This window comes from Cyanistes caeruleus, chromosome 1, assembly GCF_971803275.1.
Source record: "Cyanistes caeruleus chromosome 1, bCyaCae1.hap1.1, whole genome shotgun sequence".
NCBI classification, from domain to species: Eukaryota; Metazoa; Chordata; class Aves; order Passeriformes; family Paridae; genus Cyanistes; species Cyanistes caeruleus.
The window spans coordinates 21,718,462-21,746,164 of NC_141701.1; the positions used below are offsets into that span (position 1 = coordinate 21,718,462).

The window sequence follows — 27,703 nt, forward strand, 5'->3', positions numbered from 1 at the left end:
CAACCCCTGCTTTGTTTAAGGATATTTGTGTAAGTTGTACAAGAACAAAAAGCAGTGTTTTTAAGAATCTAGGTTCTCTTAAAACCTGCAGAGCAAAACACTAAACAATTTCCAATTTCTACATCCTGCCATGAAAGCTCCTGAATGCTTTTTCAAAATTGCTCTGGTCTTAATCTCTGGTTCCTCTTCTGTCCCTTAGAATTAAACAATCTTTAGAGCACAAGGAAGACAAAAAGGAATTTTTTTTTTTTTTTTTTTTTTTAAAGCAGATTGTTACCAGAACTTTAGTATAAAATTATGCTAGTTTAGGTTTGTGCATACACATATTTAAGCATGTATACTGAGCAGCTTGTTAATTGCCTTGGGCCAGTCCACCAATGTGGAGCAATGTTCAGTGCTAGCTAGCCTGTTCTTCATTTTACTTCTGGGAAGGAGCTAGAAATGATCGTGTTAATCAGAAGGCAGTTGATAAATTTCCTCTTAAAAATATAACAGCATTTACTATAAAGTAATCAACAAACTCTTGTATATAATTTAGGATATAGCAATAAGTTATCTAGATCTTTTGGAAATGGGCTTTTTGAAATGATGGCTTGGAAGATCTGTTTTTCTGCTTTTATCAGCATGGATTCTTGCAGTGACTGGCACAGGCTCATAATTCTGCATTTATTGGGGAGGGAAGGGGGAGCGTGTCTCTAGACAAAATGTTCAGGGGTGCAGCTTTTCCATTGTATTTATTTAATCTTTTTCTTTCTAGCAAGTACCCTACTTTCTGCTGCAGTTGGGTTTTGGCCATTCTATTCTGTTATGGCTTAGTCCTGTATGGTCATTGGAACCTTCTAAGTGAGAAGAGGAAGAAGACAGCAGTTACCTCTTTCAAATTACTTTTGCATGATCAACTTTTCTCATGTTTTGGAATAGGAGCCCATCACAGAGCACCTTTCATGTATTAATGTCTCAGGGGGATGTTTGTCTGTGAGGGCAGCCTCACGAGAATTTCTGTTGTACCCCAGTATGTAGCGGTCATTTCTCTGTGACGCCTGTCAAATATCGGCACTTCAAAATATCTCATGATGGCGATCCCACAGGCCCTTCAAGCTTGGTATTCTTAGAAAAACTTACTGTTTTTAACATTGGTATAGGAAGAGAATTTGCATTACATTTCTACTGTCGTATTCTTCAGCCGATCCTTTTGTTTTGCAATATGCAAAATTGTTATATATAACAATATATACAATATATAACAATATAACAATTGTTATATATAACAATATATATTGTTATATATTTAATGATATTTTAGGTCAATTCTTAACAAACCTAGCACTTGCAGCTTTTCTTGAGAAACTGTCAGGAAGACACTAGGTTTCTGATTCTCCTCATCTGGATTTCTTTGTACTCGTTCATGCCACCTTTTGAATACAGCAGTGAAGCTGCAGCATTACTACTGCTGAGTTAAATGAAAGGGTGATTCTGTGCCAGTAACTAGCAGTTACCTCTTCTTCAACAACATGCTATTTTCATTTTGTGTACTCTAAAACATAAACCCTTTCCCATGTACTGGTTATTCAAGCAATTGGCTTCTTCCTATGGGTAGTCCTGAACTCGTTGCCATTCAGCTGCATCTGGTCATTTCAGGCCATTTCAGCTGCATTTTGTCATTTCACACCATTTCTTCAACTTCTCACCACTGGAGTTAATTCTGGCATTCTTGCAACCGTACCAGATTGTATTGGCCTGAATTTCAACACACACATTCTTTTCCTTCCATCTTCCACATTAATGAAAATGTTCAATACTCTTGGATCCAAGGCACATCTCCTGGAAGAAGTATGGAGGGGAAGAGTCTCAATTTGGGTACAAACAAAAAATGACTATTCACATGTTTTCTGTAGTTTCACATGAAGCTTAGTAGATTTTTCTTATCCTTTTTTTTTAAATTTGGACCATTATAAATCCTTGTGTGTCATACAAAAATGTAAGAATTTAATTAGGCAGTGTATGACATCTGTTTCTCCCCATCCTCAAGGCTGAGTTATCTTGTTACAGGAGAAAATTAAATTGGCATAATTTATACTTGGAAAAAAAAAAAATCAGTGTGACCTTTTTGTTTCCTATCTTTGCTTTGATGTCTACAAGGTCCCAGTTTTCAGGAAATGAAAGTTCTGTTGAGTGGTCTTTTATTTCCTCAGCTTCTTGTTTTGTACCCTTTTTAAGATTATCCTTGCTGTTTAACCATTTCCAATTTCCTGGATTTTTTTTTGGACATCAACTAATAATAATTTTCAAAAATTACTATTAATGACTCTTAAATTTGGCCTGCTGAGATCTTTTTCAGATCAGCTCGTGTACGTACACTTCAATCTGCTGCATTTGTACAGATCTTACTTCTTCATCACCAGTTGTCTGGCTCACAGTTGATCTTCAATGACAGCAGAAGAAAATAGGAACAGGTCTCCAGGTTCTGCTGGCTGTCTTTTGTTTTTGTTAAACAGCAAATTGATCCAATTTGGTCTTCCTCTTACTAGCACTGTACTAGTAGAATAATTTCTTCTTGACTTTGATATCCCTTGCTTTTTGTCTCCTCAGAAAGTTTAACCTTTCTGATTTTGGCCTAACATCCTCATGCTGTTCTTCTATACCCATTCATAGTAATCTGACCTACTTTCTATTTTCTTAATGCTGCTGCTGCTTTGGTAAAGGAAGCTTTATTGTTCTTTTTCAACATTCTGTCTGTCCTTTGCATTGGAAGAGTTTGTGCTTGTGCTTTGATAGTTTCCTTGAGGAAACTGAGGAAAGTGTTCTGGTTTTATAGATATAAGTCTTGTAACCTAATAGGTTTCTGTGTTTATTGAAATCTCTCTTCTAGCCTAGTATTTTTGTTTAGTTTTTCTCTATTATTTAGTCAATATCCAGAAATTTCTTATTTCATAGTAGTTTCTATCAGTGTAACTTTCTATCTGGATGTTTTAAATCAATTTCTATTCTGTAACCTTTTCCTTCCATTCTTTTATTTTTGTTTTAGGAATTCCTTTATTTGTGTTTAAGGAATTCAGTAACCTTTATGGGTGTCTGTTTGTTGTATTACGCCTTTTGTTTCGGGAGTTATAATGGTCCATAACAGTAAAATTCAGCGCCTTAGGCAATCCTGCTAATTGTTCAGAGCCCCATGAAACCTAATCTTTCTGGATTTACAATTCTTACACATGCATACTGTTAGAGTGTTCATGTTCAGTTCTTCCTTTTTAATCCATAGGCATGTTCAATATTCAAGTGCTCCCTCACTCTGTATTTCTCTCTGTATAATGTACCTCAGAGCAAGTAAATGCATTCCCTTTGCACAAAGCACAGTGCCTTCTCTGCCCTTTCCTTGCCTGCCTTGTCTGAACAAATATAAAGACTTTATTTATTCCAAAATGAGAACAACCCTACCAAATCTCTAATTGAAATTATATTTTAGAAAGCACAACATTCAATAACATGATAATTTAGAAAGCATGGCATGCAAGTCATCTTTTGTTATTATCTTCTTGTGTACTCACCTTTTGTGATCTTCCTTAGATGGAGTGAGGATTAACTTGGCTTTGTGACAGCCATTAGGATACCTGTTGTTCCCTTGTAATTATATCATAGCCAAGAATAATGACAGATGTAGTGGATACCTCTGAGAAACCATGTTCCTAGAGAGAGAGTAAAGGAAACACACAGATTTAACACATACAGGGAAATCTCTAGAACAGTGATCTTCAAAGGCCTTTTGAGTTCATGTGGGGTTTGTGGCAGATGAGTTTAAGGCAGTCACATTTCAGAGTTATTGCTGATTTGAACCATCAGTAAGAGGTTTGGGTAGCAGATTTCTCAGTAAACAGAAGCACAGCTAAGACTCAGGTTTGCAAAAACATTTCTTGTCCCAACAGCTTGTCATGAGGGGGTGCTGCAGCATTGGAGATCTTGCTTTCCCCTCCTTCCAAGCTTTGTTTTGTGAAGGCTCTCTCGTGGCTCTGTTATGTCAGCCTGTTTCTATAGATCTAGTAATCTGTGCAAGCTTTAACTCCGTACTATTCAGGGAGAAGACAACTGGGAATAAGGCGTGTCAGTTTGATCATATGTGGTAATTCTTTTATCCTGAAAGTTTGTCTACTTTTCCCAGCCATGTCAGCTGGAGTAATGATTAAACAAAACTGTTCAATTACTTAGCTCTTCAAACTTGAGGCTGAGAATAAATGCTTAATTGCTGGATGGGAGGACTTCTTGTAAGAGATTGCCTAAAATTAGGATATGTATAAATTTATTTTCTTTGAGATAAGAAATAAATCACTGCATAGAATGTGATCTGTCTGGAAGATAACAGGGTACAGCTTCAAACTATGTCACTTCTTCCATTATTGCTGCATTATTGATGTTGAGAATACTCTAAACCCCCTTTCTTTCCTTCTTTCAAGATTCACAATCGCTATGAAGGCAAAGACATTTCAAAGCACAAGCGGAACTTGGCTATAGCAGGTGGTGTAACCTTATCTGTAATTGTTTCTCCAGTTGTAGCTGCAGTAACTGTAGGTAAGCAAATATTACTATTATGTGTCTTGGTAGCACCTTCCACCCAGAACTCTATAAACACTGATTAATAACACAGCTAAGTGCTGTAGTTTCCTTTTATATGTGAAGGAACCAAAACAAGGAGGAGTCAGAGGTTATACATTTACTGGGGCTGAAGCAAGAGTACAGTACTTGATTTTAACATAGCATTTCCTGAAGAATTAAAACTAATTTTTATCTTGAAAATTTGAAGTTTCCACATGGTCGCCTCTGGCTTTTAAGATTGAAGTATTTAAAGGTTTTTTTTTTAAATGACCAAGAAAAAACTGTTGCCACAGAGTCCATTCATATTTTAATAACTTCATAGCAGAACAAAAATGTTCTCTTACACTTAACATTGCAGGAGTTAACAAACCACTTGTTTTGCTCTGGGAGTCAGTTTAAATTGCATCATACTCTTTATCATGGTGATTGTTGAGGATAACATTAAAGAAGAATCTTGCTGTTCATTACAAAATGGTTGTCTTATCTTCCCAGGTAATTTCAAGATCACTGTAAACCCAGATTTTTTTTGAAAGGGCGGTACTTGCCTGGCACTGTCTTGCTTCTTTGTTGAAGCATAGGCATCTTCACAGTTGCACAGTAAGCTGCTGTGGATAGCTGACCCACACTAAAACCCACCATTTAGTTTTTAAGCTGGGTCAGCCCCTGTACACACAGTTTTGTCTGTAGTGTTCCCTCTTGTGCCAGAAGCAATGCTGAAAAAGTGATGAGTAACCCCTGGAAGATGTGGCCACTTTTAGCCAGTGATGGTTCAAATTGGCCAGGAATTTGTGGCTTTAAACTGCTTGGTATCAGTGGTGGACCACTGTGCAAATGAGGATATGCCAGCCATGAAACTGGTGTCAGTCTGCATTGCATTGTTCTCATGTGGCTGTGGTGTCAGATCCCTGCTAAACAGGTGGTGGGACACAAAGTTTCATAGTTGTATTTATAGGTCTGCCTTACTTAATTTCTCTCAAGCTGTTTCTTATTCCTGAACAGAGATGAAACATGGCTTTTCAGGGAAAGCAGTGGGGTTTTATTTTATGGAGTTTTACTCTTGCCCCATTGCCATTAACACATGCCCTCCAGTCTCAGGGCATTGTGTGGTTTCCAAAATAATGACCATAAGAATCTAGAATTCCTCCTTGAATGTGAGCAATTTCTAGTGAAGGAGACTTTGTATAATTGGAGTCCTTCTTTTAGATTAGAATGAGTAGCCTTTCTGTTAGGTCTGCTTCTCTCCTGACTCTTTCAGAATGTGCCAACTTGACATTTTTCAATCTGCTGGGTTTTGTACCTTCTGTGTACTTCATTAGCAAAGCCATGGGATGATTTAATTCATATGCCAAAGGACTAACTTCCATTGTCCACTCAAAGTGGTGGGATGGATGTGTGTGTCTGTGTGTGCTTTAGTCTGCAATTCCTTTAGCTGGTTTCTCTTAATTCCTCCACAGATTTGTTTTCTTTTAAGGAAAAATTATATTGAAAAATCCCAGAGTAATAATAATAATGTTAAGTCCTATTAAATTGATAGCAAAGCCATGTCTCCCTTCAGTGAATGTAAATTGAAGCTCCTTATTCAAGTAGTAGCGGTACTAGCATTTTTAGTTAAGTAAAATTTGAAATAGATCTCTGCTATTTCTGCCTCTCAGGTGGAACAGTGGAGTCCCCAGTGGAGCTTTTGTGACTCTTTAAAGTATTTTAATTTTGTTTGTAAAATATGTCATGGACATACAGAAAGTATTAGTTCATCAATCATTACGCTTCTCTTCCTACCAATGCTGAGAGGACATTCTGCCTGCTAAAAGCACTTTCCTGTCATTTCACCTCAGTGATTTACCAGTATTTCTTAATTTTGTTCCCTCCTGATCTCTTTCAAGTGTAATATTAATCAAATATTAAGTAATCTTGGAAAATGAAATTGCCTTTATGAAAGGCTCTAAAATAAAAGTCACTTTTAATGAAAGACTCTACTTCCCTCTGTAGGTATTGGTGTTCCTATTATGCTGGCTTATGTGTATGGAGTTGTTCCAATTTCCCTCTGCCGAAGTGGAGGCTGTGGTGTGTCAGCTGGCAATGGAAAAGGTGTCAGGATAGAATTTGATGATGAAAATGATATAAATGTTGGTGGAACAAATGCAGCTGTAGGTAAGAAAATTCTGTGTTCCATTTTCTATAAATATGGGCTTTGTGACTTGTATTTCCTATCTTAGATACTAGAGTAGTTATTTGAATTTGGGGCTTCTTCTGCTCATTGCTGAAGTTGCACCTCTCAGATGATAATCACTTCTCTGTGTAATTTTGTACTGAGCTGTATTACAAGGATTAAAGCCTTTCTTGCCCATTTTAATCAAAGCCAAACTCAAGTCTTCTCCATAGGTAAAAGTTTTAACATAGCATTAATGTGGCTCTTTCAGAATCCTGTGGAAGCTGGTTAGATTTTTTTATTTTTAATAGGGCTAACTAAAGACTGGTCTGATGCTTCAATTTTTTGGTTACATGGCACTATCCTGTGTGATGGGGTGTCTCTGCATTCCTTTCAACCATGTTTCCTGTCCTATCCATGATTAATTTTTTGCTATCTTAAGTATGTGATGTCAGGCGTAGCCATTATGGCAGTTCCAAGAAAGGTGTCTTTTTTCATTATTTCCTGGTGGTTGTGGGGTTTTGGGTTCTTTTTTTTTGACCAAGTTCTCTTTTTGCAACCATGTTTTATAAATCCTCCTTCTCAGCGTAATTTCAGAAACAGCTTTCGTGGTCACATTCTAGAAACAGCTCAGCGCTGCTTCCATAGCTGAGGAGCCTTCTCTGTTTCCGTGTAGATACCACGTCGGTGGCGGAGGCGCGTCACAACCCCAGCATAGGGGAGGGGAGTGTCGGGGGCCTGACGGGCAGCCTGAGCGCCAGCGGCAGCCACATGGACAGGATCGGAGCCATCCGAGACAACCTGAGTGAGACAGCGAGCACCATGGCCCTGGCTGGGGCCAGCATCACGGGCAGCCTCTCGGGGAGTGCCATGGTGAACTGCTTTAACAGGTGAGGGACCTGCTCCCAGCCCTGCTCTGTCCTGCTCTGCCTGTAGCCACCAGACGTGCACCTCCTCAGTTCTCCGGTTCTTGCTTTTTGATACCGGTTCCTATTAAAAGGAACTGTCTCTGGGAATAAACAGCTCATCCCTGACAAAACTGAGTGATTTTCAAGAGATCCTGCCTGACCACAATCCTCAAGACTTGGATTTTGTTTAGGCTGAGTGGGGCCTGAGACCTTGTTCTGCTGCCCCAGCAGAGCTGCCTGTAGGCAGGAGTCGGAGGGAGGCAGCTCATCTCTAATGCAGTTTTGTTCTCTGGTACACCTCACCCAAAAGTCAGAGCTGCTGACTCATTCAGTCTGCAGGCACCAAGCTGTGCCTTCAGAACAGCTGGGTGGAGTGTGGACTCCAAATGGACTTCAGGCAGGAGGGGAGGCAGATGAACCTGGCCTTGCCAAGGTGGCAGCTTATTGTCATGTGCTCAATGCCTTCTGTGAATTTGGGCCTTCTGGTAGCTGGCTCTTCTGCACCCTGAAGAGAAAGGGAGTATGTTAGAAAGGATTGTTAGCATGTGGAGTTCAGGATGGAATTTCCTCCTTAAATCAGCTGCCAGCACTGCTCATTTTGAGTAATTTGGCAGTCCAGGCTATACAGAATAGAAAGAGTGGGATAGAATCAAGAGTTCCCCTCTGCTGGGACAGGTGTACCAGGCTGTGACTGCTGAGTGAGGTATACATACCCTCTTCTTTAAGGAGCTGAGAGTTAAAACAAAAAAAACCAAAACACTTAAATTTCACTGTCAGAACACAGATAAACAAGACATTTGGAAAAAAGCTTGTAATTTGATTTCTGGCTTATCTGCTCAGCCTAACTTAAGATTGGTCAGGTTTCTATTATTCCTGTAGTGGTTGATAGCAATACAATGTAAAGCAGACTACAGAACACAGAGTTCTCTGCCTCTTATTTGATTAGTAGTAATTTGCAGCAGGGGAAACGTGGGAACTAAGATGTCCTGAATTTATGTACCCTTCTGATTGTTTTTACTGCTTTAGAGTATAGAGTACTATCTGCAGAACTGTAGCTAAACTGGGAAGTTGTTCTTGTAAATCTCAGGAGGGAAAGAATACAGAACTTTCGGTTAATGCCTTTAGGGAATTAATCTGGTTTTGCTTTGAGGTGTTTCTGTTTGCATGGTTTTAATCAAAAAATAGTAATTTTTGACAATGGGAATGGAGAACATGTCATTTAGGATAAATAAGCACATCTGTACTGGAGTTACTCAGGAACTCTGTTACTTACTTATTTACTGCCATCTACAAGATGACACTAATTTTCAGTTTGTGTGCTTTACCTGTTGTGGTAGTGTATGCAACTTTCTCTCTTTGTCTCAAAGGCTGGAAGTACAAGCAGATGTGCAGAAGGAGCGATACAGTCTGAGTGGAGAATCTGGCACAGTTAGCTTGGGAACAGTCAGTGACAATGCCAGTACCAAAGCAATGGCAGGATCCATTCTGAACTCCTACATCCCTTTGGACAGGTAAGAGAAATGTAGTGAAAATAGAATATTTATAAGTCTTGCTTATTAAAGGATATTTTAAGCATGCTTCAGCTGTTCTACATTCAAGATTACACTTTGAAGCTGTAGATTTTGTTACAAATGGACTTACATGTGACTGCTTACTGCATTTTGCCAGGGTTATTTCCAAAGAGGAACACCATTGCTGTAGCTCAGAAAAGCATTTGTTCGTTCAGACTTTGTGTTTTCCTTTGGGCTGTTTATTTGGTTAAACATTTCTCCTTACGAGATGCATCCCTCTCACTTTCACTGTGTTTGTTGGAAAGCAGCAAGAGTTTGTTCCACCCCCCGATGCCCACTGACACTCACGGATTCTCCCCTGTTCTAGGGAAAGTAACAGCCTGGAAGTGCAGGTGGATATCGAATCCAAGCCCGCCAAGTTCCGGCACCACAGCGGCAGCAGCAGCGTTGAGGACGGCGGCGCTGCCGGGCGCGGCCCCGCCGGCTGCTCCGGCCCGCCCGAAGGCAAAGCCGGCGCCACCAAGTGGTCCAAGGACAGCACGGCGGGGAAGAAGTGCAAAGGTAAGCTGAGAAAGAAGAGTAGCATGAAGATTAATGAGACGAGAGAGGACATGGATGCTCAGCTGTTGGAACAGCAAAGCACAAACTCCAGTGAATTTGACTCTCCCTCTCTGAGCGATAGTATTCCATCTGTAGCAGATTCACACTCCAGCCATTTCTCTGAGTTCAGTTGCTCAGATATGGAAAGTATGAAAACTTCCTGTAGCCACGGTTCCAGCGACTATCACACTCGCTTTACCACAGTCAGTGTTCTCCCAGAGGTGGAAAATGATCGCTTGGAAAACTCTCCACAGCCGAGTGGAATCCCTGTGCCTGTTCCAACAGCCCCAAGCACTGATGGTCCACAGCTGTGTTACATTGCTGAGGAAAGCATTAATAATGGATCTTCAACAAATGTAGATTTAGGTGTTGGTGAAACACTGAAAGAAACAAACAACAACCATTCACAACAGGCTGTGGAATTAAGCACTGCTATTCAGACTGAAATGTAAATCTGTAAGTGCTGCAAAAATGTATTTGCCACTAAAGAACCCTGTCGAAGCTGGTTGAATCACACGCGAGTTCTGTAAGCTTCGGGTGACCAGCAGAAGCAAGGTTTTGATACAACTGCATTTTCTATATATTTGTCTGATAAGGCAAAATACTTCCTATGGATCTTTGACCTGTGTGAAGAGACATGAAGGCTTTAACCAAGTGCATTACAGCAGTACAAATACGTCCATGTTTTGTATTTTTGCCACAACTTTGCTTGAAAGCGTATACTTGGTGTATTTAGATAAAAACTGGTAAATCTTAATATGTTAAATGCTGAAATGAATAATATGTCCTGCACTGTTCACTTGGAAAATATGGGGTTTGGGATAAAGGGTGTTAGCTGAGCATTAGTGACTTAAAACCATTCTTGTGTGAACTCTTAAATTTAAGGGAAGCAAAGACCTGCAGAGACCTATACAAACATACTTCAACAGTGAATATTCAGAATGATAATTTTGTTTCATAACTGGACACACTGTATTTAGAATGCATGTAGAATGAACTGCATATCTTCAGATGGATGTAGCCTGTGTCAGAAGTGTTTGTATGTGTGTACACTTTGAGCAGGGTTATGGCTTTTACATAATTTCAAAACATAAGAAATTGGTACCTAATACAAGGTGGAATGGAGACATCACCTATGTAGAACAGTGGGGTTACCTATTTATTCATGCAACCAATCATGCAGCAGATAAGGCTACTATATAGTGTATAAAAACTGTAAAATAACAATCCAGTGATTTCTAAGCATTGTAGAAAAGCAGATGCAGTCACCTTTCATTAAGGGGAAAATTGGTGCCCCATCCATTCTTGGTGCCTTTGGAAAAGACTGGGTTTGAAGTGCCTGGTCGTTTGAGGATTTTACTGTAATGTTTTCCAGAATGTCCTCTTTGGCCACCTTGGATCACAAAAGAAAATCCTAGTGAATAAAATGACTGTCATAGATATAATAATGACGTATTGGCCTACCAAAGACTCACTCAGGCTTTAGGGGACATGACATCTCTTTGCAAGACATGCCTGTCTTCAGTCCCAGAATCTTAAGTGCGGTGCAATGACTGCCCTAGTGCAAAGATGGGTTCCAAATATGCTGGCTTTTTCTTTTTCTTTTGCATATGGAAGATGTACACCTGAACACAAGCTGAAGTTGGCCAAAGCGCCTGCACTGTTAACATTTTTTTGCTAAGTAATTCACTAAAATGAAAAAAAAAGTTGTCAATCTCAGAATAACAGTTAACAATGTTCTGTCTTGTGTTTCATGTATTGCCATTATGGTGCTACTGGAAGTTTGATTGGATGAAAAAAATGCCATGAGCTACAGTCCTCTTCCATGACTTATCCTCACCAGTTTCAGTAATAGCTTATAACACTAGTGCCAGTTACGTTATTTGGTAATGCTTGTTACAGTATTTGTATATTTGCAATTCGGTTTTGCTCAATAATATGCGTGTAAACTGCATATCTGAAATAAATGTCTAAATACTGACTTCTAGTGGTCTGTTGTTTAATGTGCTGATCAGCCTTATGAAAATGTGTATGTTCCCTGGGAGCCTTCTTTCCTGTAAGGTGCTGAATGCTCTTATCTATTGCTGCTTCTAAATATTTTTATTTGATTAGGTGTGCCTTGGAAGTTGAGTGCTCTGATTCTTGCAATTTAAGATCTACCGTCAGTTGCTTTTTGTACAAGATTTTGGCCTTCTCCAAGATGAAAAGAAATCTGAGCTGCCTCTCTGGCAGGCAGGACAATAAATGGTTTTGAGAGAGGGATGCATTTCTGGCAGGAGCTCTTTAAACAAAACTGCACCATCTTGGCACAAGTCAGGTCGCTGACTAAAACTCTGTTTTCTCTGTCTGAAGTGATGCTCTTCTCAGTTCACATGGCCTGCAGAGAGAGTTCTTTCTGAAACACCACAGATTGACCAGAGTTTCTGGGTGACACCTGGTGGTTTTTGCTGAGCTGAACTGACTGTTCCTTAGGCTCATTTTCTCACCTGCATTGTGAGAGGCTGGGGAAGTGAGAAACTAAAACTGATGGAGATGCTCTGCAGAAGCCCAAGCTGAATTGCCTCATCCCAAACCCATATGCAAGTTACACTTCTGTCAGATGGAAGAGCTATTTCAGCAAGTTTAATTCTACCTCTTCATTTCTCAGGACCTCAGTTTTGCTGTGCAGGTGATTAGAAATACAGTTTACTCTTGTAAATAAATTTTATCAAATAATACCATTATTTTCAGTCACTCCAAAATCATCTGATAATTTTATACCTCACTTTCAAGAGGCAACATTAAAAAGCAGCTAAGCTTTTTCTGGAGATAAGATTTTAGCAGAAAACTGTTTTGCTGATTAATTTTGTAACATTTTTTAATTCAGAGGTAATATTTCATACATGAGGCAGTCTTAACAGCACCCGTAAATTTAATGCAGCGACATATTTTGAGTCTATAAAAAAGTGAAATACACACTTCCATTAATACACTAATACAGAAGATAGTTCTCTTATTTACAGATCTATTGTAAGAATTCAATACATTTCTTTTTCACTGAAATAAATTACTGGAAAGATCAAGTTTACATCTGATCACCCAACACAGTGATTCTTTTTCAGAATTTTTTTTCATGATTCCTGGCAAATTTGACTAATTCGCGTTGGGTTGTGGATCTTGAGGAAGTTTTATTTTGCTATCTCTTGTATCTGAGACTATTTGAGATAGTTACAACATTAGATAAAAACCATCATGAAAGCTTTCCTCATGATGTTTGCATGTCCTTTTTGTAATGAAGCATCCAGGCTTGTACATCCATCCTTTCATTCAATCAGTGTCACAGAGTTTTGCAGGTATGAGCTAATTACTTTTTACTGTTGCATAAAATTTTTTTGACTGACTTGCATCTCTTCCAGTCATTCAGATTGATTTTTTAAATAGTTGCCTACTTAGTAATACCACCACTCTAACAGATAATAAAACATTTTAAAAATAATCAAGCAGAAGGTTGAAAAATACTAGAATTAATTAACTTTAAACCCTTTAATATTCTAATTCAGGTGAAATTATGGTTGTCTTGAACAGAAACTTGGGAATTATATTTATTTAGAATCACTTTGTGAAAAAACGAAGATCTGAAGAGCAGCAGAGTTACTACCTTGACTGCTCCTGCCAGTCCCAAAGGTAACACACTGGTCATCCCTGAAGGAATAATCTGCTGTTGCTGAGAGAGTAAAATGGTTTCTCCGTGAGCACTGAAGAACCCCCAGGCCTGATGGTGGTGAGCAGCACGATCCCAGAGTGGTGACAATGTCTTTGTTACCTACAGTCTCAAAGGGGAGGAGAAACAGACAAAAGTGGCTATGAGATACTTGGTAATCAGAGCTGGTCTGGAGGAAAAATGAGTTTGGGTCACAGCCTCATGGCTGACACTGAATTTCTGTGCTGAACACAACCCCAAGTCTTGGCAGATGGCTCTGGAGATGAATCTGCTGCTGCACCTCGCTCGTGTGCCAGGTCAGGAAACTGAGCATCTTTGAGCTGTGACTGTCTCAGCACCTGCCTGCACACAGGGACCAGCAGGAACCACTGTGGAGGGGGGAAGCCCAGCAAGCTGCCAGGTACAGCAGGTACAGCTCTCCTTGCACCATCCTGAGCTGGCTTTATGAAGGGACTATTTTAGATTCCATCTCAACACTAAGGGCATTAAAATTCCCAACAGCCTAAATTACACTGGTTGTGCACCAGCCCCGTGCTGATGGGGTTGCCTTTACTCACAGGCTGCATTCTCAAGACCTTTCTGCGCACAGCATTGTGTGAGGGGCACTTAATCCCCTTATAATCCCTCTTGTTTACAAGGAAAATCACTCTCATGTCGCTGACTGTGTTTACAAGGGTGGCATTTAGCAAGGAGCAACTGAGAAGTGGCACGGATTTGCAAGAAAATGGCACTGCCACAGCTGCCACAACTGAAATGTGTTACATCCTCTGGGGGTGGCCCGGGCAGGCGCCCAGGAAAGGAGCGAGGACTTGGGTCGGTGATAATTTGTGCCCCTCAGCCAGCCGGGGTGAGCCCCTGCTCCAGCTGCCGGCCCTCACAGCTGCTGAGCAGAGTTACACTGACTTGGGTCATAAATTGGGATCTACAGCAGGAAGAATCTGTTCCCTGCTGTTCAAAATTAGATTATTTTGTTTATTGTAATGAACAAGTCTTAAGTCTTCTGAAAGGCCTGGTCACCACAGGAGTAGCCCTTCATTTGTGCAACCGGGTTATGTAAAGCAGAGCAGGTTTTGATGAGTGGAAAGACATCCCACATAAGGACAAGGAGTGTGGTTTGCCAGTAACTGGGCTCTCACCATTGCCCAGGGAGAGTGGGAAGAGTGGTGGCCCTGTGGTACACTGACTTTTTGGCCAGGGAAGCAACACTGCCATGCTCATACTCAACCTTGGTAACACCTGTGAGCCTGGAGCTGGCTTCTTGAAAAACATCAAAAATACTTCGAAAGGACCAAAGTAACAACAGTGTCACCCCCTCTTCTCCTGCTATTCCCTGGCTGCTGTCTGCATTTTTAGTGGCTGCAGGAAGAATCTTGCTATCCACCCCTAGTGTGAAAACCAGGGTTGTGTGTCCAGGAGCAGCTGGGTCTCTGCAGGCCTGCTCAGCTCGGCTGTACAGGACACATCCTCTGTGTGTGTGACTGGCTGCATTATTGCCACTGCAGGGTCACATTCAGTCCCCTGCTCCCACCACCTGCAGAACCAATGCTCCTCCTGCTTTTGTCCTGCTGTTGGGTTTGGTTGGTTTGTTTTTGCAGAGCTGGATGTTAACACTGAGTGGATGAGTGACAAGCCAAGAACAGAACATCATGCTGGGATGGGGTCTCCCTACCACAAAGCCAGTTAAGACATTTGGGGTGCTCCTGCTCCCCTCTTTTGCCCACGGTGTTGTTTCTGGATGCTGTGTCCACACTGAGGCCATGCACTGCAGTGCTTAAGCGGCAGCTACAGTCCTACCTTTGCCTGGCAGAGCAGCCAAAGCTGCAGAAGAGATTGTAATTATGGAGAGCAGAGGGAAACAAAAAAGCAGCCTAAGTAAAGACCAAGCACAGAGCAGACACAAGATTTAAAATATGTGAGTGTTTAAAAATAGGAGGGGAAAATCAGACCAGGAGTGTCAGGGATGGGGACTGCCCAGGGAAAGGCAAGCTCCTGACCCAGCAGCGAGGAAAGCAGCAATTCAGCTCTGTGGCTTCTCCTGCTGACCATTACACAGACAGGACACAAAACGTGTTTTGCAGCAGGTCCCGTGATGAGCGAGGAGCTACTTTTGGTCTGCAGCTGCTCCAGTGCCACACCTGGGACACTGTGGCTGCCTCTGTGCAGAGGCCACTCAGCCTCACCTGGCCAAGGACATTGACAGATGATCCCACCTTTGCTGTCCAGCTGCAGCTGTTTGGGGCTGCAGAGATTTCTCCCGCAGTTTCCCAGACTAAGGCAAGAGGAACAGATTTAGGCAGCCCTTACCTGTCAAACAAATGGTGAAATCCACACCCAAAGATATTCCATTCTGTACCCCCTGCCCCAAAATGCCTTCCAGTGCTCTAATGCTGCCCCTTCAGTTTTGAAGACTGGTGTCCTTGGCTTGAGCTGCTCAGGCTGAATTGGCAATACAGTCCCTTACATGTGTTTGATTCCATTTTTCTCTAAGTTCTCTGTCTTTAGAAATTGTTCTGCCTGTCAGGCCCTCCCAAATGAGGTCTAAAAAAGCAGCCAATCTCAATGAAACCTGAATGGGGCAGGACCATCATCAAAATGACTGCAGGCAATGCTGCTGTTTTATATCCTCAACCAGCCAAAGTTTAGGGTCTGCCTTAACCAGAGGAGATCGCGCACACGAAGTGAAAATCCGTTAATTGCTGAATATCAGTTGCACTGATGATGCTTTAGTAATTACAACCCTCATTCTTGGCACTCCAAGCTGAAACTCATAATTCACATGTCAGAATTATAAGCCTAAACTACTGAACCAGAAAAAAAAGCCGTAATTGTACTTTTCAAGAAAAAACTTTATTAATTAATATACACCTGAGAAAAATTTTCATTAGAACAACATTCTTAATGATATTTCTGCAGTGCTAAGTGAATCTGATATACATTTATATCACCTGTGCAAAGAAGGCATCGGGGTATCTGAAAAACTGAAAAGCTTCACCTTTGAAGGAGCTTTGTCAGAATCAAATATAAAACATAAGCAATACCTGAAATTAAAAAAAAAAATCATACTTGTCCAAAAAAATTGTTTTACTTTTAATTTTATAAATATATCTGTAAACAGAAATAGCTGGTATTTTAAATAATCTGATTACAAAACTCAAGAGTTAAATATTTCTATTGTGAAGTGCAGCCACTTGTTCTTCTGTCACTGCCTAAAAAAACTCAGAAAACCAGACATCCTCCTGCACACACAGGAAAAAAGTTCTCTGTGCACTAAAAATTACTCACTTGTTAAAAAGTACCCATCCATTTAATAATCGTTTCTATGACAAGTTAATATATAGTTCATTCACCTTTTTTGTTAAGATGTATTAAGCCAAAATATTTAAATCTGTTTTGTACAGACCAGGAATAGTGAACAAACAGATGGCCCACGGGAGTTTTCTGAAAAATGTTAATACTTTTTGTAAACTCATTTTAGCAAAGTTACTGCTACCTGACCCATCTGTCTTGAAGTCACTTCTTTATCACAAGAACACAGAACTCACAAAATGATGTAAAAAGTGATGACTAAAAGTGTACCTACTGTACCATCAAGGTATTTCATACTGCATGTATAATGTAAAATATATTTTTCTGAGTCTAAATAAAATCAGTATGCCAAATGAAATTAACTCTGTTACTGAACACAGATGGGCATAAAACTCTATAGATGTATACAACTACAAGAAGAAAAGAACAGCAAATTTTAAATGTGCATATGCTGTCAAAACAAAATACAATTCCAGCAGTCCAGGTAAAGACCCACTTGAACCCAGGCAAGTCTGCAGAGTTCAATCATTCATCTTCTAACATGAACTATATGCATGCAGACAATAAACTTTAACTTCTCAAAGTTCATAAACCTTTTTAAGGCTCTCAAGATGTTCCAATGAGTACTGATCACTCTGGCTTTCTGAAAGTACGTCAAATAATTGCTGCACCTCTTCTTTTTCCTTTTTGCTAAGAAGGGCCAGCACCACCTGAAAAAAAACCCAACAAATTATTTTATAATCAGCACAAGTTGACTGATAATCATAATATCTGACAGAGATACAAAAGTCAGGATGTTTTTTCCTTTTAAGATATGAAAATTTCCTTTAGATTTCTGTGCAATTTAATCACATTCAATCAGTCTAGGTTCTTACCTTAAATCTTTCTGCTTTGCTCAAGTAGAAAAGGTGCTGATATGCAAGGCCAGGATCTTTTCCAGCTATGTAATGTTTCAATGACTGGATAAAAATCAGAAGGATTTCTCCTTCAAGTTTGTTACTTAGCAGCACCGGCAATGTTTTTGGATCAGTAATAGTTAAAAGATCTGCACAAGCAGCTTTATCCTTATTGGCATTCACTGCATTTATGATCTGACCAAAGTCATAAGCGTTGGATGGTTCCCAAACACGGAGTTTCTCCGAGGACCTCTGTGGCACTCGCTTTGGAACAGCCTCCTCAGCAGGAACATGGTGAGTCTCAGCATCTTCTGATGTAGCCAACTGTCTCTCTTCCTGTTCATCAGCTTCAGTCACCTTCACAAACAAAGTGGCAATAAATCACTTAATGTGAATTACATTGTGGATACAGACATAACCTGAAGCTTCACCAACTGCATTTATCCATCATATCACTGGATTAAAGCTGGCAGTCTGCTCTTCATAGAAGAAAGGCATCCATGCTCCTCCATGTCCTGCTGCCCCCAAAACAGGAGCTCTCTAATTCACCTTTAAAGGCTCACAGTCAAAAGTGTGTTTGCTACACCTCCTTTTCACTGTTTGGCACTGCACTGTGGAATCAACCCTGGGGAGCACTGGAGGAAGGAGGACTCTACACATGCATTAAATGTGAAGTTCCAGAAGACAGGGACAACTGGAGTCAAGGCAGACACCCATGTTCCATTTCTCTGCCGTGCCTCCAGGGCAGCTCATCAGGTTGTTGTTTGGAGTCTTGCTTTGGAAAGAGAAGTTCAGCATGGATAAACTGCCTCACTATCCACTTAAACTTCTCCTGAGACTGCAGCCTCTATAAAGTTTCATGAACCAGTCACTAAAAATTAACTATGGAACTATGGGGGCAACTACATTTGCTAAAATCAAGCCATCAAGAGTTGTGAAATTAGTATAACCTGACTAAAACTTACTGAACAGGGTCTCAATGCCAGGTATTTTGAAAAGTCTGAAGATACTGTACTGTATAGAACAGGGTAATATACTATTACTGTATAGTAATCTATATTACTAATATAGATTAGTAATTTTTGGAAAATACTGCATTTGGCTTATAGACATTTTGTTCTATTTTTCAACAATCATTAGAATTGAGGGAGAAACCTTGACTGTCTTTTATATAATTACAACTTGATTAACATGGAATAATGATGATAAATTATTTTTCTAATTTTATTTCTCTTTGCAGTCTGTTTTCATGGAACTACCTTGTACTACAGCAGGTAAAAGAGGAAAGCCTCTCTACAGGGGCAGTTGTAATTATGACAGAAAACATAAATGCTTCCTGCATCACCCCTAGAAAAATTACCAGTGCCAGCAATGTAGTTAGCTGGTCTCTGAGCAATGTGGTCACTTCCCAAACCTCCTCTGAACATGTTTCAGGTCCCTCTGTTTGTCACAACTCAGAGCTTAACTAACACTATACCAGCTTATGCCAGTTACATAAAATCCCATGAGCTTGTGACAACCTGAAGTACTTCAAGAACATTTTTTTTTCCTGTATTACTAGCTGCAGCTTCCATTATACCACATTCTGAAATTACATTATCAAATTACAGTATCACTATACAGACTGGTAAGTATGTATTTTAACAATACATTTTTAAATGAAAAGGGGAAAAAGAATTCTTAAACAACCAGCAAAGCAACAATCCAAAAATATCAGATGACTGAGAAAATCCTTTCATCACCTAATTCTACCCAGAACTGTGCAAGCCTAATGTTTTGATCCTGTACATAACATTACATTCTGTGTTTCTTTTGTAAGATCCTACAGATGTTTTACTCTTGCTCTTTAGGGTAGGATTTCATTTTTCAGATCTATAACTTTAGGACCAGCACAGAAGCAGCCAGCACATCTGCCAAGACCTCTGCCAGCACAGCCACAGAGGCTGCCCAAGGAGCACAGACTTCAAAAACAAAACTTCTATTTCACAGCTGCACTCTGTAAAGCATGTATTTCAAAGTTTAGGCAGCTTTTGTTTAAAAGGAGTATATCCTCAAGTTTAGTGCCATCTAAATGGACTATTGCCCTTCCTGCTGTAGTTCTGAATACACTGTGAGCATAGATTTAAGATGGGAAAACAAAAGCTTTAATATTAATCTCTTCACATGTGTGGCTTCTGTTGTGTTTGTTTTCAAGAAAAGAATAGGTATACCACCTCTTGTATGGTTATTTTCTTCCCTCGTGTTCGCTGACTGCCAGCTCCAGCACTGCTGTCAAGGTGAAGCAGTTGGGTTACCTCCTCTAATTCCTTTTGTGCTTCAAGAACATTTGGATCTATTAGAAGTACTTTGTTGAAATCATCAACACTGGCTTGATAATTCTGTAAGTAGAAGAAAATATTTAATTATAATAAAAATAATTTATTCTCAGAAACCTGTTCCCTGTATCAGAGAGCAAATTATTGAAGTTTGCTGCTTTTAAGCATAATTGCTTACAGTGTAACACTACTTCACAATTAATATAATGTTGAGTCCAGCAAGTTTGCCTACTTGCTTTGCCACTAAGAGAGTTAATATTAGATACATTAAATATGTATCTAATATTCCTGGGCTTCAATCCAATAGAGCATCTCTTACAGTGAAATTTTGCTAATACTTGAGTAGACTGTGATTATGTTATGACCTCTGGGTAAACAAGATTAGGACAAACACAGTGACAGAGCGGCATTAGGATACAGTTCCTCAATAATCAGTCTTGTAATTTGTTTAATGCTTTTATTTCACATTTTTTCTGTATAATTACTATTTTTTAGTCTAAATGGTCTGGAGAGATGAAGTTAATGGCAGCAATTGAGGAAGACTGGAATTATCACATAGGAAAATGAAGACATCTCAAGGGCTGGAATATCAAAAATAAAGATGAAATGCAGTAGTAAACAGTAAAAGACCAGGCAGATAGTAAAAGACCAACATAATTTATTGTGTGAGTGGTCTAGTATTTCTTCTGTTCCCAAGCAGCATCATAAGGTTACTATTAAATCATGTGTATTATCATGGAAAAAAAGATCTTCATGTACCACCTGAGGTACTTCCTCAGCACCTCAACTGTAACACAGGAGCCAGTGTCCAAGTCACTCAAACTCTTTCCCACCTTTTGTTCCATACTGGTGGCCAATATTCAAGGGGCAGAGAGGCTGCAGGACATCAGTAGTGAACTGAAGTCCACTAGGTCATGAAGGAAGAGTGAGAGAATGAGAATTATGTATTCCTAATAAAGGAATGCACAAAGGGGCAGGTTCCTTTCATCAGAAATCCACAAGTGATTAAACTAAATAATTTGAATTACAGATGTGAGGATTCACAAGGATAGAGAAATGAGATTCTAGAACAGACATCTGGAAACAGTAACAAGGGTCAGCAACCAACTCTACTGAATTTAAAACTGCAGCCTGCCTGAATGTCCAATAAAAATCATACAACGTGACTGTACCCAGAACAAGAGTGGACTACCAGCTGCAGGAGATGCCGTACAGGACCTAATGCATCTCACTAACACTTCTTCCTGATCTTCCCTTAACTACATCTCAGTAAATCTGTAAAAAAAACCCTTCAATTACTACATTAAATTTCACTGCAGCTTTTGTAGTTAAATGTGTGTCTAACTACATACAAATAACACTTCCCACCTTAGCTAAGTCTTTGCCAAACTACATGCCATTAGCTCATACAATTTTTCATTACAGTCATTTGTCAACTTCAGCTCATTTTTATCATGTTCTCTAGTTTTATCTATCACTTTCATCCCTGAAATGAGCAATAACAAAGGCATTAAAACCAACTACAACAAAACATTTTGGGAGTCCCCAGTTCAGACTGTTCTGAAGGAGTTCATGAACACTATGTTTCAGGTTATCTTCAATAATACAAAAATAAGGCTTTTTTCTAGGATATGCAAAAAAGCTAAAGTTCCTTCTCCAATTCTCGACCTTCTTCACAAGTGTGTAATACCCTTTTTTCTGTCTGGTAGAATGACTATATACTCATTTTTATACTGACTTTTTATCAAGTTCAATAATATAAGGTTAGAGATGATTAATACCAGGTAGCTCAGCACACTTATAGGAAAAAACATGACACAAAATTAGGACTTTTCACACTTCGAAAATTTCATAGCTACTGCAACAGAGGAACAAATAAATCACATTCCCAGGACTTGCATCTGGAATTATAACACAGGATGAGAATAGGCTGGTATGCTGCTAAGCACAAACAGCTTCTCAGGTGATCTGTAAACTGAGACATCATCAGGTAATTTTTTGTTAAGGCATCAAACATAATGGAGGTCTGAGTAAGTGTCCATTCATTTGAAGGACAATGATGAAACTTAGTGGACCTTCAGTCCACTCCTGCAATGTGGAAGACAGCACTTCAGAGGCTTGTTTAAAGATACTTCCAAATTTATTACAAAGCAGGTGATGAGAGCTGCCATCATGAGCCTACAGACTGAGAAGCTGATAATTCAATGGCAAGTAAGAGCTGACAGGCAGAGCAAGGATTGCTGTGGAAGAATTATGGAGTGTAAAGGCTAATTTAACATCACTGAAGATGAGGAACCACTAGAGGGAGGGACAAACAACGACACGGTTCAAGTGATGGAACATGAGATTTGAAGTTACATTCAGGATGGGTATGAACAATGTGTCTGCATTTATGATGATCAGGTAAAAGGATACTCTAAAAACTGTACAAAAGAGGAGCACTGTAGAGACACCACCACCGTGCAGATGGAAAGGGAAAGGCTGAGTACTGACACTGCCACAGAATGACAAAGTACAGTACTGACAAAGGGCTGTAATGCATTTGGGGAAGAAAGAGAGAGAAAACTACCATAATTAAAACCCTGGTTTAAAATGATACTTAAATATGAGCAGATGCCAAGACAGCTTGAGATTTTAGTTTGGACAGATGAAGACAGGCTTGGCAAGAATCCATTTGTCATCAGCAAAGTTATAGTAAACTCCCTGACAGATAAAACAGACCGGGATACCCAGAAGGAGAATACTAGATAGAACATTAGAACAGATTTGAAACTCGCTTAACCAATCTCCAGTCAATCGGTTTTTCTTGCAATATTCTTGTATTTTCTCAAATTATTACATCAACATGCAGGTTTTTATGTAGCAAAAATATTTATGTAATGTTTTATGTATGCCTAATGCCCTACAAAGTATTAAATCATCACACTGAGTACTTTGTATTCATCCATTCAGAGCAACTACCTCATTGCCTTTGAAGAGGATAAGCAAGTTTAGAAGTGCTTAAGAATACCTGCCATGTTCTTTTTCCTCACCTGTAATCCTTTGTACGCTAGTGCTCTTCTATAAAAAGCTTTAATATTAGAATCTTCTATCTGAAGAACATGATCACAATCCCGCTTAGCCTCTTCATATTTATACAGTTTCAAGTAACAGAGAGCTCTAACACAGAAAACAGAATATACTGCAATATAAGTAAATTCTACAGTGCTCTAATGCCAACATCTTCTGACTCGTAAATGTTAATTACAATACTTCAAACAGTTCAGTCTCAATGTGATTTTTTTTAAAGTACATAAAACCATTAACTATCAAGAACATCACTGGATGGATTTAGAGAAGGCCAATTCCTGCAATAAAGGTCAAAATTCAAGTATGACTAATGCTTGAAGTTAAGCAGATATGCAAGTATTTTAAAAATGTTAGTACAATATGATAGTTCAGTGGTTAATGTAAATGGATTTTATACAGCCATTCTGGGTAAAAAAGGGCTCTGGATTAAATAAACAACACTGCTCTCTGTACCTAATTATTACTTGGAACTCTCCTATTCAAGTACTGGTCTAATCAAATCCTTCTTAGTTTGTAGAAGCTGATAAGATTACAGCATAAAGAATTACACTGCTGAATTAGGTCAACCTTTAAAATAATGCCAATGTATGACTGTGTTCTTACTTTTATTTTCTCAGAATGCACACATTTTATCTGAGTTATTACTCTTCATGTTTGAAATATTGCTACTGCACGTCATTTTTCATTCAAATCATACCACTATTCTTAAAAAATATCTCAAAAATGCTTCAAAATACTATGCTAATTGTAACTTCTCCTAGTTGCTTACTCTATTTATATAGAACATTTTAAGGTACATATCAGTGACATTAATACTTGCCCCCCTGGAAAAATGTTTTTACAAGAAATCCGTTTTGTTGTTATGAACTCTTACCAAGTAGGAAAAAAATCCCTTTTCCACAACAATGAGCGAAGGGATGCAAAATCTCTATTTGAAATGAGAAAATACAACTACTGTTATCCCACAAAACAGCATTAGCTTTTGGATCTTTACCTGTTAGTGTAGACAGTACATTCCTCAGTATTTAACTTCATGCACTCACTGTATTTATTTGCAGCTTTTTCATATTCACCCGTTTTTACAAAATCATTCCCTTCATTTTTCAACCTCTTGAACTTTTCCATAGCTTCCTCACCTACAACACAAAAGGATCACAGTGTTACATAAGGTCAGTTTATTAAGGGTGGCTGAATGATCTATGCAGACTAAGGATTAATGCCTGGCCTCTGTCACTCTGCAGTTGGCCATTCCTATCCCAAGCCTCCCCTACTGCTCCAACAAAGGTATGACCAGACCTACATTTGGCTCAACAAATACTTCCCCATCCACCCGTGTTACTACTCTGCTGAAAATAATGGGAATGCAACAGACAGCTCTAAGCTTTCCCAGTTTCTGTGTGGTAGAGAGGGCCTACCTGTGTCCACTGAGACCCTGCTTTTACTTAAAATGGTGGAGTTTTAATCAGCAGGATTAAAGGCCTTCCAGATCTCCACCATCACACCAAGACGGCAATAATTTGATCCAGTATTCTCTTTGCAATCAACTACCACAATTATTATGCTAAACTGGCAATGACCAACAAATCTCATCAGTTGGCATTAGGGATACATCAGTAATATCCTTTGAAGAACTATTTCGAAAACATGCAGTGAGGAATGTGGATACCACACCTAACTACAAACTAGACCTAACTACGCTCTTTATTTTCTTTATTAATACTGTGTTATTCCATAATTGCCTTTCCTTCTTAATTCCACATCATTTGCTGAAGATGCTTTTGTGTTAGGCTACAGTTTTTAGCTGAGTTTGCAGTGAAAAGCTGATCCCAACTGCAGCTTCATGATGCTGTTGTGAGCAAACAGTAATTAGCAACATAGCTCTAAGTAAATCATAATGAAATAATCTACTTTTTGCACTGCACTAAAGAATATGAGTCCCCTGCCAAGCTTCAGGTTTTCAACACTAAATAACCAACAATTTCAACCAACAATTGAACTAATTGAGTTATTTTATAAAAACATGGTGGTTTCCTATGCCAGAAAACTACATGTGGACTTGGGGAAAAAATAAACTACATGAAACACACAACCAAATTATGACTCAAGCTGCAATACAATTCTTGCAAAAAAGTGTCAGCCAACAGTAAGGTTAAACTACTGACTGAACATTATTGCTGGCAGCCTTTCAGTACCAGCCTATAAATGTCAGGTCTCACTGATGAAGGAGAGACCTGAGAAGGCAACCAGAACCTTAAGAGTCAGCCTTCAGTGAAAACAGTCACAGAGTTATTGTTTAATATTTCTAAAAACAAAGCCTAACCAAAGCCTGTGCTATTTGAAATAGACTGAGACGTGTTTTGCATCAAAATGCTGCCAAGCACTTGGAGGACACTCAGTATGGCAGTAATGCACTACAGAGAGAGAATCCCATGACTGGTATGTATTTGGCCAACAGCCCAGTTACAAACTGCAGTCAACCCTGTTGTTAATTGAGGAGAGATTATCTTCAATAATACTTTACATTGAAATAAACTCAAAGAGAAACCAATTAATACTTGAATAAGGAATCATAAGGTTAAAGCTTTTGCAAAGGGAGTATTACTGTCAGTAACAACTGAATCAGAGAGCTTATTTACTGAAGGAGAAAAATAGAAACTACAATGAAGGGAAAAAAAAAAGTCAGGAAGGAAGGTAGTTTCCTAGATTTCCTAGTGATTTCCTAGTGATTACATACAAACAAATCCAGAACATCCTTGAAAGGTGTCTCCTACATGTCCTCTGCCAAAGCTGGGTGTTTGTGTGGGTGGTGGCTTTTCTGGGGGAAAACTGTGTTGTAACTGTATTATGATGTCAGGGAAACCACTGACACTTTTGTCCTGGGGGGGCATTAGGCCCAGCATGGCCAGCCAGGCAAGGGAGGAGTTTGTACTGCTCTGCTCTGCACTGGGGCAGCCTCACAGTGAGTGCTGAGGGCAGCTTGGGCACCACAATATAAGAAAGATACTAAGCCATTAGAGAATATCTAAAGGAGGGCCATGAGCATGGTGAAGGGTGTGGAGGGGAGGCAGTATGAGGAGTGGCTGAAGTCATTTGGTCTGTTCAGCCCAGAGGAAACTGAGGGGAGACCTCACTGAGGTCTTCAACATCCCCACAAGGAGAAGCAGAGGGGCAGGCACCGATCTCTTCATTCTCATGACCAGTGACAGGACTCAAGGAAGTGGAGCTAGGAGAGGTTTAGGTTGGATATCACAAAAAGTTTCTTCACCCAGAGGGTGGTTGGGCACTGGAACAGGCTCCCCAAAAAAGTGGTCACAGCAAAAAGGCTGACAGAGTTCAAGGAGGGTTTGGACAATGCTCTCAGGCTCATGGTGTGACCCTTGGGGTGTCCTGTGTAGGGCCAGCACTTGGGCTTTGGTGATCCTGATATTTTGCCAATGAGTATTTCTGCTCATTTCATATAACTTCAGAAATTACATAATGCAAACTGCATCACTTGTTTTAAAAAAAGTTACTGTAACTGTGCTTCACAAAGCACATTGAACTCCATCACATAAATGATAGTCATTTACTCTGGCTTTTCACAAAGGTCTCTTAATAACTATTTTCTAAAGCGGTGTCTTTGACATTGTTAAGATGTATTCAATTTTCTAATTAGGTTTATTTTCTGAATGTGTATTTACAATAGCTATACATACGATTCATCTGCACTTGCTCTTCTCTGTTGAGGTCTGTAGTACTTGGCTTATTCTCTGAAGGAAGGTTTCCTCCATCCCACCTGTGTAGCTGAGCAGCAACTGGAACAACTGGAATTGGTGGCAACTTCTCCCTCCAACTGGGACCATCCTGATCTATTAAAGTCTTTGTTATTCTGAAAAAGAACAGCCCCACCAACATGACTTTTCATATATTTTACTCACACTTTAATAACTTACAGCCAATTCAGCACTGCAATGTTACAATTTAAAAAAAACCTACAACAACCTGATTAATTATTTAATCATAATTTAATAAGCTAATTATAATTAGCTTAATGCTAATTTGAAAAATATTATCACAGCAGTCAACAGTATTACATGCATTTAAGATTCACACTTTTTCCACTTTAGAGTATTATGCTGGCATTTAGAAAACAAGCTGACTTCAACATGATCTGTAAATATTTAAGCCAATGACTGATTCTACAACTGAGCTACAAATGCTGCCTACCAATCCAGTAAAGAAATAAAAAAAAAAATCCAAGTATTTACTTCCATTACGCTTCTCAGCTCTTCATAGGTGTTATTTGTATGCAGTGTAGATTACAGTATTCTCAGGCAAAATGTGATTCTTAAATTTGCAAATGTCAAATGAAACCTCTTCCACAACAACTGTCTAAAAAAATCAATGCAGATCACAAAGTAGTCTGCATTAAGCTGCATTTTACAGTTATATAGTGAGAAATGTATTGATCAATCCCCATTTAAAAATATTTTAATTACATATAAAAACTTTGTTTAGTCCTTCTCAAACCAACACATATATATGTCTCAATTATTTCCACATATATGTGGCTCAATCCAAAAACTATTTGAGTGGGAGTTTCCCATTGCCTTTTTCTCTTTTGGAGAAAGACGAAAGTAGACACAGTAAGTGAAGCCATTTAAGCCATTCATGGTTCCACCACAAATTTTG

General features: G+C 39.3%; 2 protein-coding genes across 14 annotated transcripts in view; one reads left to right on the forward strand and one right to left on the reverse strand.

The window, feature by feature from the left end:
- The window catches only part of RNF19A (ring finger protein 19A, RBR E3 ubiquitin protein ligase), a 58,207-nt gene extending 46,480 nt beyond the window's left edge, over positions 1-11,727 (forward strand). For all 6 annotated transcript variants that reach the window (XM_086892075.1, XM_086892006.1, XM_086892200.1 and 3 more), the window contains 5 exons: positions 4,443-4,557; positions 6,568-6,729; positions 7,404-7,617; positions 9,003-9,146; positions 9,514-11,727. In XM_086892075.1, the coding sequence (XP_086748201.1) occupies positions 4,443-4,557; positions 6,568-6,729; positions 7,404-7,617; positions 9,003-9,146; positions 9,514-10,198 (1,320 nt within the window). In that variant the 3' untranslated portion in view covers positions 10,199-11,727. The remainder of the gene's footprint in view (positions 1-4,442; positions 4,558-6,567; positions 6,730-7,403; positions 7,618-9,002; positions 9,147-9,513) is intronic.
- A 4,547-nt stretch (positions 11,728-16,274) lies between these two features.
- SPAG1 (sperm associated antigen 1) overlaps positions 16,275-27,703 on the reverse strand; it is a 38,086-nt gene continuing 26,657 nt past the window's right edge. For all 8 annotated transcript variants that reach the window (XM_086891525.1, XM_086891736.1, XM_086891446.1 and 5 more), the window contains 6 exons: positions 26,728-26,900; positions 24,027-24,168; positions 22,996-23,122; positions 19,862-20,026; positions 17,628-18,005; positions 16,275-17,462 (listed from right to left, as the gene is read on the reverse strand). In XM_086891525.1, the coding sequence (XP_086747651.1) occupies positions 17,331-17,462; positions 17,628-18,005; positions 19,862-20,026; positions 22,996-23,122; positions 24,027-24,168; positions 26,728-26,900 (1,117 nt within the window). In that variant the 3' untranslated portion in view covers positions 16,275-17,330. The remainder of the gene's footprint in view (positions 17,463-17,627; positions 18,006-19,861; positions 20,027-22,995; positions 23,123-24,026; positions 24,169-26,727; positions 26,901-27,703) is intronic.